The sequence below is a fragment of the Dendrobates tinctorius genome, unplaced genomic scaffold, assembly GCF_039654945.1.
Source record: "Dendrobates tinctorius isolate UK_male_01 unplaced genomic scaffold, ASM3965494v1 ptg000326l, whole genome shotgun sequence".
In the NCBI taxonomy this organism is placed as follows: domain Eukaryota; kingdom Metazoa; phylum Chordata; class Amphibia; order Anura; family Dendrobatidae; genus Dendrobates; species Dendrobates tinctorius.
Genome location: NW_027361993.1, coordinates 5,933,632 through 5,951,421, shown reverse-complemented (window position 1 = coordinate 5,951,421; position 17,790 = coordinate 5,933,632). Strand labels below are relative to the sequence as shown.

Below are 17,790 nucleotides of genomic sequence, written 5' to 3'. Positions count from 1 at the left end.
GGTAACGAACGGATGGCCAGACATTTTCTACAGGGTTTTTTGGTAGACAGCAGAATTCATGTTTCCATTTACCACAGCAAGTCTTACAGGTCCTGAAGCAGCAAAACAGACCCAGACCATCACACTACCACCACCATATTTTACTGTTGGTATGATGTTACTTTTCTAAAATGCTGTGTTACTTCTGTGCCAGATGTAATGGAACATACACCTTTTAAAAAGTTCAACTTTTGTCTCGTCAGTCCACACAGTACTCTCCCAAAGGTCTGGAGGATCATCAAGATGTTTTCTGGCAAAACTGAGATGAGCCTTTATGTTCTTATTGCTCAGCAGTGGTTTTCATCTTAGATCCCTGCCATGCAGGTCATTTTTGCCCAGTCTCTGACCATAACTGAGGCAAGTGAATCATAGAATGGTACAGTTGGAAGGGACCTCCTGGGCCATCTGGTCCAACCCCCTGCTCAAAGCAGGATTCACTAAATCATCCCAGAGAGATGTCTGTCCAGCCTCTGTTTGAAGACTTCTATTGAAGGAGAACCTCTCGTGGCAGCCTGTTCCACTCATTGATCACCCTAACTGTCAAGAAGTTTTTTCTAATATCTAATTTGTGTCTCCTCCAATTCAGTTTCATCCCATTGCGTCTAGTCTTTCCTTGTGCAAATGAGAAAAAAATGATCCTTCTACAATGTGACAGCCCTTCAGATATTTGTAGACATCTATTAAGTCTCCTCTCAATCTTCTCTTTTGCAAGCTAAACATTCCCAAATTCTGCAACCGTTCCTCATAAGACATGGTTTGCAGACCGGTCACCATTCTGGTTGCTCTTCTCTGAACTTGCTCTAGTTTGTTGATGTCTTTTTTAAAATGTGGTGCCCAGAACTGGACACAATATTCCAGATGAGGTCTGACCAAAGAGGAGTAGAGGGCAATAATGACTTCACGTGATCTAGACTGTATGCTTCTGTTGATACATCCTAGAATTGCATTTGCCTTTTTTGCTGCTGTATCACACTGTTGACTCATGTTCAGTCTGTGATCTATTAGTATACCCAAGTCTTTTTCACATGTGCTGTTGCTAAGCCCTATTCCTCCCATTCTGTATATGCTTTTTTTATTGCCCAGGTGTAGTACTTTGCATTTTTCCCTGTTAAAAACCATTCTGTTAGTTGCTGCCCCCTGCTCCAGTTTATTTATATCTTTTTGAATCCTCTCTCTCTTCTCTATTATTAGCTATCCCTACTAGCTTTGTGTCGTAGGCAAATTTACCATATTTTTCGGACTATAAGACGCACCGGACCATAAGACGCACCCCAAATTTTCAGAAGGAAAATAGGGTAAAAAAATAGTGTCAAATGGGGGTCCGTCCTACAGTCTGAATTCAGCTAAGCAGGGAAGGAATCGGCACAGGTGGAGGAGTGGTCCAGGCTGGTGCGATGGCCTCCTGGAAATCCCATCCCAAGCTGGTCTGGTGGTGATGCTCTGTGCTAGTGCAGGGGTGGCAGCTCTGTGCTGGAGCAGGGGGGCTGTGCTCTGGTGCAGTGGCGGCGGCTCTTTGTGCTCCGTGGGGGGCTCCGCCAGCATTTCATCAAAGCCCGGAGGCCCCTGCACATCCATTGCTGCAATGTTGCGGTGGCCTCTGGGAACACGGCCATCAGGAAGATGGCCGCCAAGCCGGGGGCGGCGCATGCTCAGATTCAAATCTCGGCAACAAGATCTCGGGACGAGATCTGAATCTGAGCATACGCCCCCCCCCCCCCCCCGCTACGGCGGACATCTTCCCGGCGACCATGCTCCCAGAGGCCACCGGAACATGGCAGCAATGGATGTGCGGGGGCCTCTGGGCTTTGACAAAATACCGGCGGAGCCCCCCCCACGGAACACAGAGAGCTGCTGCCACTGCACTGGAGCACAGCCCCCTGTCCCAGCACAGAGCCCCTGCCCCAGCACAGAGCACTGCCACCAAACCAGTTTGGGATGGGATTTCCCGGAGGATGTGCAGGGCCTCAGGGCACCTAAAAGTTGCCTTGTCCATTCCATACTTAGTCATTTTTTTTAATAAGGATTGTGTGAGATACTTTGTCAAATGCTTTGCTGAAGTCAAGATATACTATATCTACAGCATTTGATCCATCCAGTCAGTGATTCTGACATACAAGGAAATTAACTTAGTCTGACGTGACTTATGAGTTACAAACCCATGCTGACTCTGTTTAATCACTTCATTCTTATCCAGGTACTAACATACATGTTGTTTAATAATTTGTTCAAAGATCTTTCCTGGTATAGAAGTCAGACTCACTGGCCTATAGTTCCCTGGGTCCACCTTCTTGCCCTTTTTGAAGATAGGAACTTTGCAGTTCTTTGGATGTTCTTTGGATGTTGTTGTGAGGTCTTTTGTGACCTCTTAGATGAGTCGTCACTGTGCTTTTGGGGTAATTTCGGTTGTCCAGCCACTCCTGGAAAGGTTCACCACTGTTCCATGTTTTCACCATTTGTGTATAATGACTCTCACTGTGGTTCGCTGAAGGCTCAAAGCTTTATGAATAGCTTTGTAACCTGTTCCAGACTAATAGATCTTAATTACCATAAATACTCGTGTATAAGAGGAGTTTTTCAGCCCATTTTTTTGGGCTGAAAGTCTTTCTCTCGTCTTATCCACGAGTCATATACCTGGGGGTCGGTGGGGGAGGGGGGACAGGGGTGTCAGAGATCATACTGACCCCCCGACGCGGTTTCTGCAGCCCCCCCGCTTCTCCACTGTCTCCCTTCCTGCCTTCAGCAGTCACGTGGTACCGCTCATTAAACTCATCAATATGCGCATATTCATGAGTGTAATGAGTGGTATCATGTGACCACTGAAGACAGGAAGGGAGACAGTGGAGAAGCGAGGCTGCAGTGCAGAGACCGCGCCAGGTGGGGTGAGTATAGCGATATTCACCTGTCCGTGGGTCCATCGCTGCTCATGCTGTCTGCTGCTTCCTGTGTCCTTGACGTTTAGCCAGCAGGGGGCACGGTGACGTAGTTAGTGCACACCGCGCCCTCTGCTGGCTGAACAGTCACTCACACAGGACGCGCAGACACTGGTGACCAGCGATGGACCCTGGACAGGTGAATATCTCAAGTGTCGGGTCCTGAGCAGGAGAGGTGAGTATGGCATTTTTTGTGCAGCAGCATATGGGGGCATATTCTATGGGGCAGCATATGGGGGCATATTCTATGGGGCAGCATATGGGGGCATATTCTATGGGGCAGCATATGGGGGCATATTCTATGGGGCAGCATATGGGGGCATATTCTATGGGGCAGCATATGGGGGCATATTCTATGGGGCAGCATATGGGGGCATATTCTATGGGGCAGCATATGGGGGCATATTCTATGGGGCAGCATATGGGGGCATATTCTATGGGGCAGCATATGGGGGCATATTCTATGGGGCAGCATATGGGGCATATTCTATGGGGCAGCATATGGGGGCATATTCTATGGGGCAGCATATGGGGGCATATTCTATGGGGCAGCATATGGGGGCATATTCTATGGGGCAGCATATGGGGGCATATTCTATGGGGCAGCATATGGGGGCATATTCTATGGGGCAGCAAATGGGGGCATAATCTATGGGGCAGCATATGGGGGCATAATCTATGAGGCAGCATATGGGGGCATAATCTATGGAGCAGCATATGGGGGCATAATCTATGGAGCATTTTATGAGGGCATAATCTATGGAGCATCTTATGGGGGTCATAACCTTTGTGCAGCATTATATGGGGTGTATTTTGTATGGAGCATGTTATGGGGCCATCTTGGACTCTATGGAGCATGTTATGGGGCTCCTGATTCAATATGGATATTCGAAAACATTTATCCTACTGATGTCACAATTAATTTTACTTTTATTGGTATCTATTTTTATTTTATATTTGTTTAGGCTTATACGCGAGTCAATAAGTTTTCCCATTTTTTGTGGCAAAATTAGGGGGGTCGGCTTATACACGGGTCGGCTTATACACGAGTAAATACAGTACTTTATTTCTCATTTGTTCCAGAATTTCTTTGGATCGCATCAAGATGTCTAGCTTCTAAGGAATTTTTAGTCTACTTCACTGTCAGGCAAGTCCTATTTAAGTGATTTCTTGATTAATCAGTTTTGGGTGTGGCTAGGGAATTTGAATTCTGCTTCCAAATGATGTGATAAGCCACAGTTAATTTAAGTTTTAAGGGGGAGGGGAATCAATTTTTCACACTGGGCCCTGTAGTTTTGGATTTCTTTTTCACTTAATAATAAAGGCCTTCATTTAAAAACTGCACTTTGTGATTACTTGTTTTATCTTTGTCTAATATTTAAATTTGGTGATCTGAAACATTTAAGTGTGATAAACATGCAAAAGAACAGGAAATTAGGAAGAGGGCAAACACTTTAAACACCACTGTATGTGTGTGTGTGTGTATATATATATATATATATATATATATATAATATATATGTTTTACACCTTTACTGACGTGTGTAGAGTAGTATTCCTTTACTGAAGTGTATATAATGATATGTCTTTATGGACATATATTTATATATAAAAAAACTGGGTAAACTTATTGACTATAAGCCGGGTATGCATTGTCCCCTCATCCTTATCCTGGTATGCATGGCTCCCCCGTCCCTGTCCTTGTATGAATGGCTCCTAATCCCCTATCCTTGTATGCATGGCTCCTTATTCCCTATCCTTGTATGCTTTGCTCCTTATCCCCGTACCTTGCCTGCGCGCCCTTGCCTCATTTCGTTCAGGCGCCAGCAGCTTTTCCAGCCGAGCGATCACGTGGCCCTTCTCATTAACGCCTATGGGAGTGGAGAGGCATGAATATTCATTGGTTTAATAAGCTGAGCCATATGATCGCTCGGCCGGAAGAGCTACTGCCGCCGGAACCAACGAGATGCAATGATGGCGCGCAGTGAAGGTAAGTAGGATGTGTTCTGGAATCCAGCAGCTGTCACTGTGCGCTATTAGAGAAATGAATATTAATTTCTCTTTAGCAGCGGCACAGGCTTTAGCCACAGCCGCCATCTCCTGCCTCTGTGACCCAATGCTCTGCCGCTTCCCCGCCGTCTTTCTGGGACAATTGACTTGTGAATAAGCCGAGGGGGTGTTTTCAGTATATATGGTATTTAATACACTGCAAATTGTGTAAATTTTCCCATCTACAAAGAATTGAGAGGTGTGTATGATTTTTAAATAATTAAATTGCATTTTATTGCATGAAATAAGTATTCGATCACCTACAAACCAGCAAGAATTCTGGCTGTCACAGACCTATTAGTTTTTCTGTAAGAAGCCCTCCTACTTTGCACTCATTACCTGTATTCACTGCACCTGTTTGAACGCAATAAAGGTATAATAGACACCTGTCCACACACTCAATCAATCACACTCCAACCTCTCCACCATGTAAAGATCAAAGCGCAGTCTAAGGACACCAGAGACAAAATTGTAGACCTGCACAAGGCTAGGATGGGCTACAGGACAATAGGCAAGCAGATTGGTCACACGACAACAGTTGGAGCAATTATTAGAAAATGGAAGAAACACAAGATGACTGTCAGTCTTCTTTGGTTTGGAGCTCCATGCAAGATCTCGCTTCGCGGGGTAAGTATAATTCTGATAAACGTCAGGAATCAGCCCAAAACTACACGGGAGGACCTGGTCAATGACCTGAAGAGAGCTGGGACCACAGTCTCAAACATTACCGTTAGTAACACACTACGTCGTCATAGATAAAAAAATCCTACAGGGCATGCAAGATAACCCTGCTTAGCCTGCACATGTTGAAGCCTTTTGAAGTTTGTCAGTCACCATCTGGATGATCGACAGGAGGTATGGGAGGTCATATAGTCAGATGAGACCAAAATAGTACTTGTTTATATCAACTCCACTCACCGTGTTTGGAGAAAGAAGAAGGATGATTATAACTCCAAGAACACCATCCTAACCATGAAGCATGGTGGAAGAAACATCATACTTTGAGGGGACAGGACAACTGCACCGTATTGAAGAGAGGATGGATGGGGTCATGCATTGTGAGATTTTTGCCAACAACCTCCTTCCCTCAGTCAGACAATCATTCGTGGCTGGGTCTTCCAGCATGACAATGACCCGAAACACACAGCGAAGGCAACTAAGTAGTGACTTCATAATTAGCATTTCAAGGTCCTGGAGACCTCCACACCCGAACCCAATAAAAAATCTTTGAAGGGAGAAGAAACTTAATGTTGCCCGGCTACAGCCTCAAAACCTGAAAGATCTGCATAAGATCTGTATGTACAGTTGTGGCCAAAAGTATTGACACCCCTGCAATTCTGTCAGATAATACTCAGTTTCTTCCTGAAAATGATTGCAAACACAAATTCTTTGGTATTATTATCTTCATTTAATTTGTCTTAAATGAAAAAACACAAAAAGTATTGTCCTAAAGCCAAATTGGATATAATTCCACACCAAACATAAAAAAGAGGGTGGACAAAAGTATTGGCACTGGTCGAAAAATCATGTGATGCTTCTCTAATTTGTGTAATTAACAGCACCTGTAACTTACCTGTGGCACCTAACAGGTGTTGGCAATAACTAAATCACACTTGCAGCCAGTTGACATGGATTAAGGTTGACTCAACCTCTGTCTTGTGTGTACCACATTGAGCATGGAGAAAAGAAAGAAGACCAAAGAACTGTCTGAGGACTTGAGAAACCAAATTGTGAGGAAGCATGAGCAATCTCAAGGCTACAAGTCCATCTCCAAAGACCTGAATGTTCCTGTGTCTACCGTACGCAGTGTCATCAAGAAGTTTAAAGCCCATGGCACTGTGGCTAACCTCCCTAGATGTGGACGGAAAAGAAAAATTGACAAGAGATTTCAACGCAAGATTGTGCGGATGTTGGATAAAGAACCTTGACTAACAACCAAACAAGTTCAAGCTGCCCTGCAGTCCGAGGGTACAACAGTGTCAACCCGTACTATCCATCGGCGTCTGAATGAAAACGGACTGTATGGTAGGAGACCCAGGAAGACCCCACTTCTTATTCCGATACATAAAAAACCAGGCTGGAGTTTGCCAAAACTTACCTGAAAAAGCCTAAAACGTTTTGGAAGAATGTTCTCTTGTCAGATGACACAAAAGTAGAGCTTTTTGGGCAAAGGTATCAACATAGAGTTTACAGGAGAAAAAAGAGGCATTCAAAGAAAAGAACACGGTCCCTACAGTCAAACATGGCAGAGGTTCCCTGATGTTTTGGGGTTGCTTTGCTGCCTCTGGCACTGGACTGCTTGACCGTGTGCATGGCATTATGAAGTCTGAAGACTACCAACAAATTTTGCAGCATAATGTAGGGCCCAGTGTGAGAAAGCTGGGTCTCCCTCAGAGCTCATGGGTCTTCCAGCAAGACAATGACCCAAAACACACTTCAAAAAGCACTAGAAAATGGTTTGAGAGAAAGCACTGGAGACTTCTAAGGTGGCCAGCAATGAGTCCAGACCTGAATCCCATAGAACACCTGTGGAGAGATCTAAAAATGGCAGTTTGGAGAAGGCACCCTTCAAATATCAGGGGCCTGGAGCAGTTTGCCAAAGAAGAATGGTCTAAAATTCCAGCAGAGCATTGTAAGAAACTCATTGATGGTTACCGGAAGCGGTTGGTCGCAGTTATTTTGGCTAAAGGTTGTGCGACCAAGTATTAGGCTGAGGGTGCCAATACTTTTGTCTGGCCCATTTTTGGAGTTTTGTGTGAAATGATCAATGTTTTGCTTTTTGCTTCATTCTCTTTTGTGTTTTTTCATTTAAGACAAATTAACTGACGATAATAATACCAAAGAATTTGCGTTTGCAAACATTTTCAGGAAGAAACTGAGTATTATCTGACAGAATTGTAGGGGTGTCAATACGTTTGGCCACAACTGTAGGTGTGGGCCAAAATCTCTGCTGAAGTATGTAAGTTGGTCAACTACAGGAAACGTCTGACCTCTGTAATTGCAAACAAAGGATTCCGTACCAAATATTAAGTTCTGTTTTTCTATTGTATCAAATACTTATTTCATACAATAAATTGCAAATTAATTATGTAAAAATTATCCAACGTGATTTTTTTTTTTTTGGATCGTCTTTCACAGTTGAAGGGTACCATGAGCAGGGGCGTATCTAGGGGGGGGCAGCCGGCAGGGGGCGCAGTCGGGCCGCCTAATGCAGCGGTCCGCAGTGTCCTCCTTGGCGGCTGCGTTCTGCCGCCCCCCCGGCCTGAGAGTCGGCGGTTCTCTGTGTCAGCTGTCAGGCTAACAGCTGCCGCAGAGAAGGTGCGCGTGCCGGCTCCCAGAGAACAATTGTACTGGCATCTATACAGACGCCAGTACAATTGAAGCTCTGACCGCCGGGCCAGAGCGACGTCAGCAGCGTGATCAGGTCATGTGATCACGCTGCTGACGTCACTCCCCGGCACCCAGAGTGAACGCTGGTTGTAAGTGCTCCACTGTGGAGCTGAAGACACCGAAGATGGGGAGTGTTAATGTGGGGAAGGAGGTTAATGAGTGGGGATGGGGATTAATGTGTGGGGGGAGTTAATGAGTGGGGATGGGGGATACTTAATGTGGGGAGGATTTGGGAGTAGGGATGGGGGTTATTGAGTGGGGATGGGGGGTTATTTAAAGTGTGGGGGGATTTGGAGTGGGGATGGGGGGTTATTTAATGTGTGTGAGGGGATTTGGAGTGGGGATGGGGGGTTATTTAATGTGTGAGGGATTTGGAGTGGGGATGGGGGTTATTTAAAGTGTGTGGGGGGATTTGGAGTGGGGATGGGGGTTATTTAAAGTGTGTGGGGGGATTTGGAGTGGGGATGGGGGTTATTTAAAGTGTGTGGGGGGATTTGGAGTGGGGATGGGGGTTATTTAATGTGTGTGAGGGATTTGGAGTGGGGATGGGGGATTTAATGTGTGTAGGGGGATTTGGAGTGGGGATGGGGGGTTATTTAATGTGTGTGAGGGATTTGGAGTGGGGATGGGGGATTTAATGTGTGTGAGGGATTTGGAGTGGGGATGGTGGGTTATTTAATGTATGTGTGTGAGGGATGGGGGATTTAATGTGTGTGGGGAGATTTGAGGACACAAAATGAAGAGTATGTATGAGGAAACAGTATGGGGGATGGGTGCAGACAGTAGGAGCGAACGGGTTAATGTATGTGGACACAGTATGGGGAGTGAGGGTGATGTGATGTGTGCAGACACAGTATGGGGAGTCGGGGGTATGTGTGAGCAGACAGTATAGAGTGAGGGGGTAAATATATGAGGAGACAGTATGGTGAACAGAGGGGATGTTAGAGGAGACAGTATGAGGAGGGAGGGGAATAGTGTGAGGTGACAGTATATTGCAGACATTTTTATTTAGGAGCATTAAAATGACACTTCTATCTTTAAGGGGATCATGTGGAGATTTGCTGCAGAAGACCGGAGAAGATGGAAGTCTGCAGAGACAGCTGTGGATGAGAAAACTCATCATGGGATCTGGACAAGAAGATAAGGAGACCGACTGCAGAGACAATGTCATCTATAAGGTACCTGGATGTAAATATTATTTGATACTGACTAATTCTCATGTTTTTATTTGTTAGGAACATTAAAGGGGTTGTCAAGGTTTGTGCTGAGTCTGCAGTCATTCTAAGTGACTGCAGACTTCTGAATTCTCACAGTGCTCACTGAACGCTGTCAGGATTCTCTCGTGCCGGTAATTTACATACATGCGGTCACATGCTGACTAGACATGTGTGGCCTCACTCAATGAACAGAGCGAGGCCGGGCACGTCTAGTTGGAATGTGGCCAGAAGTATACAAATCACATACTTTTGCTGACATAACTGTATATCGGCAAGGGAGAATCCTAAAAGTGTGCAGTGCATTCGTTGTGAGAATTCAGAAGCCTGCAATGTCAGGATTCAGCTCTGCAGGTTCCAGTAGTCATCACATAGACACTTCACTCATATGCGATTTTCATAGTTATGGTCCTGTGACAACGAGCTTCTCTTCCTGCTTCTCTCAGTTTTTTACTGAACATTGAGAGGATTAGGGAGAGCAGCTCGTAGGTACATGACTAACTGTGCAAGTCGCATATGTACTTGGGGGGGGGGGGCGCCGAACCAAATTCTTGCCCCGGGTGCCACAAAGCCTAGATACGCCTCTGACCATGATAAAAATTACAGACCTCTCCATTCATTTTTTGGAGGAAACTTGCAAATTCGCAGTGTATCAAATACTTATTTTCCCCACTGTATATGATAGAATGCTTTACTGACAAGCATTTTATAAAATGTCTTTACAGACATGTATATGATAGTATGCCTTTACTCATATCTACATAGTAGTATTTCCTTTGCTGACATGTATACAGTGCGCCTTTACTCACTGGCACATAGTAGATATCCTCTTCCCCATGACGTCTTTTCTTGATATTTGGCCCCACAGCCAGCACTCCTTGGGGACTCTGCTTACACGACACTGATAAAGAAGGATCCATTTAATGATAAAGCCATAGATATTTAGGGATTATTGAATGGAAATTTGGGAAAGTGTGGACAGAAAATAAATTCTTTATGTTACACTAAATAATGATCAAAAATAAATTGTGAGATAAAGTATACACCAAGGCACTGATACTTTTTTTATTTGCCCAGTGCAGGATCAGACAAGGCAGAGCATAACCCAGGGATTACTATTCTATGTTCAGCGAATGAGAAATACAAGTAAATGGACTGAAGTATAAGACTTTTTATGGCTAGTTCATAACATCACAGTGAGAATTATAAACATGTAATACAGATACAGAGCTAGCTCTAGAGGGCAGCAGAGAAAGTGTGCAGTTATGTTGGATGGAATAAAATATACTTATCGTACACTCACTGCGCTTGTTGGCATTGCCATTTTTGGCTGCTGTTTCATTCAAAGCTGCCTGTTCTCGGAAATGATCTTCATCTGCTTTCCTGTCCCTTCCAGGACAAGCACAAATCCGACCTTCAAATGATCTTCTGCCCAGTACTTGTCCACTGCAAAACAATGCAGTTCTTAAATGGATATTATCGTGTTATTAAATTGCTTTAGTTCGATAGCATGAAAATAATCAAGTTTGTAATTGACTTGCTTTTTCTATTTGCTGTAATTTTTCTGCTGTGAGAGCTTTTATCTTATATAATGTACAGCTAGTTTCCATGGAGTTTGACCACCAGATCCTAGCCCAGAGTGCGCAGTAGTTACATTCCTGGAGACGTTAACTCCTAATGTCCCAGCCACCTCTTCTCAGTCCACAGATTTCTATACAGCAGTTATCTGCTCACATCCATCACCTTCCCTCTCAACTCCTGACAAGCTGCTGTTAAAAATTGCTAGCCCCCTCCATTGGCTGCTTCCAGTGCAGGTCTCTTAATCACAGCTCTCACTGACTTGAGTTGTGTGTTTGTTTAAAGGGAATCTGTCACCCCTTTTTTGAGATATCATATAATGATATCATTCAATTGTGTGTCACATAAGGATTCTCTTAGTACTTTTGCTTAACCCTTACCCCGCACCTTTCATGTATAAATACCTTTTTTATATCGGTTCAGATGTATGTAAACTGCCACGGTCCGGTCCGATGGGCAGGGGGAGCAGGTGAATAAGCCCCGCCCAGCGGACGGGACAGCGGCAGTTTACATACTTCATTTTTATCATCCTAAAAACTAAACTTAAAAAACAGCGGCAGAATATCATCTTTGTTCATCTTTTCACCATTTTCCTATTTTACTGATCAGTACATTATATTGTAAAGTAAATGTCATTCAAAAATACGACTCTTCCTGGAAATAACAAGTTCTCATAGGGCTATGTTGACAGAAAAAGAAAAAATATGGTCTTTGAATAAGTGGAGAATAAAACAAAAGCCCAAAAATGAAGAATGGCTCTATTGGGAGGGGGTTACAAGCTAAAAACCAAAAACACAAAACACAAAACAAATATCTTCTAATTTTGGGAATGATAAAAGCTAAAATTAGCAGAGGTTTGTGTATTGGAACCTTACTGATCATGAGAATGAGGGTGACTTGGTAATCTGTATGTATGGCAACTACAAGGGTCCAGTGCTTGACAGGAGACCCCGTGACATGAACAGGTGGCTACTAGTGATGAGTGAACGTTCCCGGATAAGGTGTTATCTGAGCATCCTCGGGTGCTAACCGAGCGTTTTGGACGTGCTAGGAAAATATATCTGAATCCCCAGTGCTGCATGTTTCGTGGCTGTTCAGTAGCCGCAACACATGCAGAAATTGCCTAACAAACAGGTGATCCCTGCATGTGTGGCAGCCGTCTTACAGACACAAGACATGCAGCATCAGGGATTCAGACATATTTTTCTAGCACGTCCAAGGTTAGTACACGAGCATGCTTGGATAAGACCTTCTCTGAGCACGTTCGCTCATCACTAGTGGCTACATACAATGTGTCCTGAATATACAGAAGGTCACTTACTCTCTGGTCTCCAGAGTGATAATTATCAGGATTGGTCTTCTGTTCATTCCTCCCACACAACTGCTGTTACACATGAAATTGTACAGAATTGTGGTGAACTCTGTGCCAACCTAAAAGAACCGGAAAAAAAAACAGCTTACTACAACAATGAACCTAGCTCCATAGAAGTAACTGTGCCTACAATATGGGATAGGCCGGGGTCACACTAAGCGACGCAAAATACGGTCCGTATTTTACATGCATAATACGGAGAAATGTCCCCTAAATAGTGCTCCGTATGTCATCCGTAAGCAAGGTGTGGTCGCGCATTTTGCGCATGTCAGCATCCGTATGTAGCCGTATGCCGAGATTTTCTCGCCGGCTTGCAAAATGGACACATAATGGAGCCCTATGACAGATTTTCTAACACAAACGAAGAATAGATACAGACACATAGAATGCATATATATATATATATACAGTTAGGCCCTTATATATTTGGACAGAGACATTTTTCTAATTTTGGTTCTAGACATTACCACAATGAATTTTAAACAAAACAATTCAGATGCAGTTGAAGTTCAGACTTTCAGCTTTCATTTGAGGGTATCCACATTCAAATTGGATGAAGGGTTTAGGAGTTTCAGCTCTTTAACATTTTCCACCTTGTTTTTAAAGGGACCAAAAGTAATTGGACAATTGACTCCAAGGCTATTTCATGGACAGGTGTGGGCAATCCCTTTGTCATGTCATTCTCAATTAAGCAGAAAAAGGCCTGGAGTTGATTTGAGGTGTGGTGCTTGCATTTGGAAGGTTTTGCTGTGAAGGAAACATGAGGTCAAAGGAGCTCTCCATGCAGGTGAAACATGCCATCTTTAAGCTGCAAAAATAGAAAAAAACCCATCCGAGAAATTGCTTCAACATTAGGAGTGGCAAAATCTACAGTTTGGTACATCCTGAGAAAGAAAGCAAGCACTGGTGAACTCATCAATGCAAAAAGACCTGGGAGCCCACGGAAGACAACAGTGGTGGATGATCGCAGAATAATCTCCAATCTCCATGGTGAAGAGAAACCCCTTCACAACAGCCAACCAAGTGAACAACACTCTCCAGGGGGTAGGCGTATCAATATCCAAATCTACCATAAAGAGAAGACTGCATGAAAGTAAATACAGAGGGTTCATTGCACGGTGCAAGCCACTCATAAGCATCAAGAATAAAAAGGCTAGACTGGACTTTGCTAAAAAACATCTAAAAAAGCCAGCACAGTTCTGGAAGAACATTCTTTGGACAGATGAAACCAAGATCAACCTCTACCAGAATGATGGAAAGTATGGCGAAGGCGTGGTACAGCTCATGATCCAAAGCATACCACATCATCTGTAAAACACGGCGGAGGCAGTGTGATGGCTTGGGCATGCATGGCTGCCAGTGGCATTGGGTCACTAGTGTTTATTGATGATGTGACACAGGACAGAAGCAGCCGAATGAATTCTGAGGTATTCAGAGCCATTCTGTGTGCTCAGATCCAGCCAAATGCAGCCAAACTGATTGGTCGGCGTTTCATACTACAGATGGACAATGACATAGAGCCAAAGCAACCCAGGAGTTTTTTTAAAGCAAAGAAGTGGAATATTCTTGAATGGCCAAGTCAGTCACCTGATCTCAACCCAATTGAGCATGCATTTCACTTGTTGAAGACTAAACTTCAGACAGAAAGGCCCACAAACAGCAACTGAAAACCACCGCAGTGAAGGCCTGGCAGAGCATCAAAAAGGAGGAAACACAGCGTCTGGTGATGTCCATGAGTTCAAGACTTCAGGCAGTCATTGCCAACAAAGATTTTCAACAAAGTAATAGAAATGAACATTTTATTTACAATTATTTAATCTGTCCAATTGCTTTTGGTCCCTTTAAAACAGGGTGGCACATGTTAAGGACCTGAAACTCCTAAACCCTTCATCCAATTTTAATGTGGATACCCTCAAATGAAAGCTGAAAGTCTGAACTTCAACTGCATCTGAATTGTTTTGTTTAAAATTCATTGTGGTAACGTCTAGAACCAAAATTAGAAAAGTGTTGTCTCTGTCCAAATATATATGGACCTAACTCTGTATCTAATATATAAAGCTCAAAGTGTGTATGTATGTATGTGTGTGTGTGTGTGTGTATGTTTGTATGTCCGGGATAGGCATCCGCACCGTCGCAGCTACAGCCACAAAATTTGGCACAGTCACTCGTCTGGACCCCGAGAGCGTCCTAAGCTATGTTGTGAGGCGAAATTTTAACCCCGCGCGTTCCAATTCACCAATTTTGCCCCTATCTACATACTGGGGGAAAAAGTGTGTGCGCGTCAAGCCCCGCCCCTCATTGTGATGTCACAATGCCCCTATTTGCATACTGGGGAAGCAGTGTGTGCGCGCCAAGCCCCGCCCCTCATTATGATGCCAGAATGGTTGCCATGGCGACGCTGATGTCATCAAAGGTTGCAAGCCCTGCCGCCGCTCATTATGATGTCATAATGGTTGACTATGGAATGGAGGATGTGTGATGAGTATATGGGCACCGGACTATGGGATGGAGGATATGTATGACGGGTATATGGGCACGGGACTATGGGATGGAGGATATGTATATGGGCACGGGACTATGGGATGGAGGATATGTATGATGGGTATATGGGAACAGGACTATGGGATGGAGGATGTGTGATGGGTATATGGGCACTGGACTATGGGATGGAGGATATGTATGACAGGTATATAGGCACGGGACTATGGGATGGCGGATATGTATATGGGCACGGGACTATGGGATGGAGGATGTGTGATGGGTATATGGGCACTGCACTATGGGATGGAGTATATGTTTGACGGGTATATGGGCACGGGACTATGGGATGGCGGATATGTATATGGGCACGGGACTATGGGATGGAGGATGTGTGATGGGTATATGGGCACTGGACTATAGGATGGAGGATATGTATGACGGGTATATGGGCACGGGACTATGGGATGGAGGATATGTTTGACAGGTATATGGGCAAGGGACTATGGGATGGCGGATATGTATATGGGCACGGGACTATGGGATCGTGGATATGTATGATGGGTATATGGGCACGGGACTATGGGATGGAGGATAATTATAATTTTCTATAACTAACCACAGTTAGTTACTATGCCCGGGCAGCGCCGGGCTCTTCAGCTAGTACCTAAATAAAATGGGAATCAACTTCCTGTTTGTGGCACATTAGTATATGAAAGGGGGAACTTATGTGCCACAAACAGGAAGTTGATATCACCAACCATTCCCATTTTATTTTGGTGCATCCATATAAATGGCCCACCCAGTAGTATAGCGTCTTGTAAGTACCCAAGTCAGTCTCCTTCCCCCTCTGGAAGGTATAAGTAGTACAGTGTTTTGTTAGTTCCGAAGTCAGTCACCTTCCCCCTCTGGAAGGTATCAGTAGTACAGTGTTTTGTTAGTTCCGAAGTCAGTCTCCTTCCCCCTCTGGAAGGTATAAGTAGTACAGTGTTTTGTTAGTTCCGAAGTCAGTCTCCTTCCTTCTCTGGCAGCCAAAAATTTAGTCCACAGTAAGTTCCCCTGCAGATAGTGACATAACTATGTCATGGTGTTGCAAGTAGTAATAATAATAATATTTGCTTGTTCTGTATAATTTACATAAAATTTCTTTATTCCTTGCAGATATGAAAACCTTTGCTGTAATAAATGTAGGAACCTTCGTGGTTTACCTCCTGGGATAAAACTGTCCTGGTGACATGATGGTCACACAGGTGACATTACAGTACAGATATTACAGCTCTGTCTTGTAACCACACATCCCGGACAGAATTGGAAGAAATAACAGTGAAGGGTGCTATTCATTGACAGCAAACAGAGATCTGGGAAAAACTGAGCTTAGAAAGTATAATGGAAAATAGTAGAAGATTTCATCATACAAAAATATTTATTATCTGAAATTGGAACACCACTTTAACTTAAGAAATGTATAGGAACAATCACAGGCAGTGGCTGGACGTTACCTGTGGAGGCTCATAAGGCACCATTACGCTTTGTCTACCAGTCACAGTGTCATCTACATATTGTGACAAGTTGTTGCCCTCCACACGGATTAAGTGGCTGGCTGGTGCTGCTTGGCCTGAGAGAAAAAAAGAAAAAGTATTAATTAATTTAGTAACCACTAGGTGGCACTGCAGAGTCCCACTATTCTAAGGACAGGTTGAACTTGACAGCACCTTTCCATTTTGGAAACTTAGTAACTATGTAATCATCACATTAACCTAAAAATGGCGCTAACGAGCCACACCTTCTAGATAAAAGACTACAAAGCTTAACGAGGGTGTCCATTATTAGAAAAGGCAGTTTGTTGTTTTACATACCCAGCGACTTTCATGGTCATGTGTGTCGGGTGTTGCAGATCACTGACATATAAGGAAATCTTTGAAAAAGTAAAATAAAAAACACCCTATTTTCTAATCCTGGACAACCCTATCAATCATATTACAAAGAAACATTCTGCAGCTTTGCATGTCAGTGTCATTTAAAGTTATGTTCACATCATGTTCTGGAGACTTTTTTTGTGGCTCAAACAGGGGTCCATCTGAAGTTATTAAAAATGGGATTTGGATGGAAACCCCCTGAAGGAGCCATTCACTATAATCAGGATGATCGCGGGCTCAGTCTGGTCACATCACTGTGCCCTGTTCAAATAGATGGATTAGTTGCCTAAGGCCCCCTTCATGCGTCCGTATAACTCTGGCACCGGAAAAAAACAGTGGTAGTGTTTTTGGATCAGTGTGCCATCAGAGTTTTGGATCAGTGTGCCTTCAGTGTTTTTGATCAGTGTGCCATCAGTGTTTTGAATCAGTGTTTTGGATCAGTGTGTGTCATCTGTGTTTTGGATCAGTGTGCCATCAGTGTTTGGATCAGTGTCATCAGTGTTTTGGATAAGTGTGCCATCAGTATTTTGGATCAGTGTGTGCCATCAGTGTTTGGATCAGTGTCATCAGTGTTTTGGATCAGTGTCATCAGTGTTTTGGATCAGTGTCGTCAGTGTTTTGGATCAGTGTGCCATCAGTATTTTGGATCAGTGTCATCAGTGTTTTGGATCAGTGTGTGCCATCAGTGTTTGGATCAGTGTCATCAGTGTTTTGGATCAGCGTCATCAGTGTTTTGGATCAGTGTGCCATCAGTATTTTGGATCAGTGTCATCAGTGTTTTGGATCAGTGTGTGCCATCAGTGTTTTGGATCAAAGTGCCATCA

General features: G+C 44.0%; 1 protein-coding gene across 6 annotated transcripts in view; it reads right to left on the bottom strand.

The window, feature by feature from the left end:
- Positions 1 to 17,790, bottom strand: part of TP73 (tumor protein p73) — a 187,916-nt gene that overhangs the window by 22,319 nt on the left and 147,807 nt on the right. For 4 of the 6 annotated variants that reach the window (XM_073561712.1, XM_073561709.1, XM_073561714.1 and 1 more), the window contains 4 exons: positions 16,550 to 16,665; positions 12,522 to 12,631; positions 10,920 to 11,068; positions 10,432 to 10,523 (listed from right to left, as the gene is read on the bottom strand). In XM_073561712.1, coding sequence (XP_073417813.1) covers positions 10,432 to 10,523; positions 10,920 to 11,068; positions 12,522 to 12,631; positions 16,550 to 16,665 — 467 coding nt within the window. The remainder of the gene's footprint in view (positions 1 to 10,431; positions 10,524 to 10,919; positions 11,069 to 12,521; positions 12,632 to 16,549; positions 16,666 to 17,790) is intronic. The other 2 variants (XM_073561713.1, XM_073561710.1) reach the window with 1 other exon arrangement.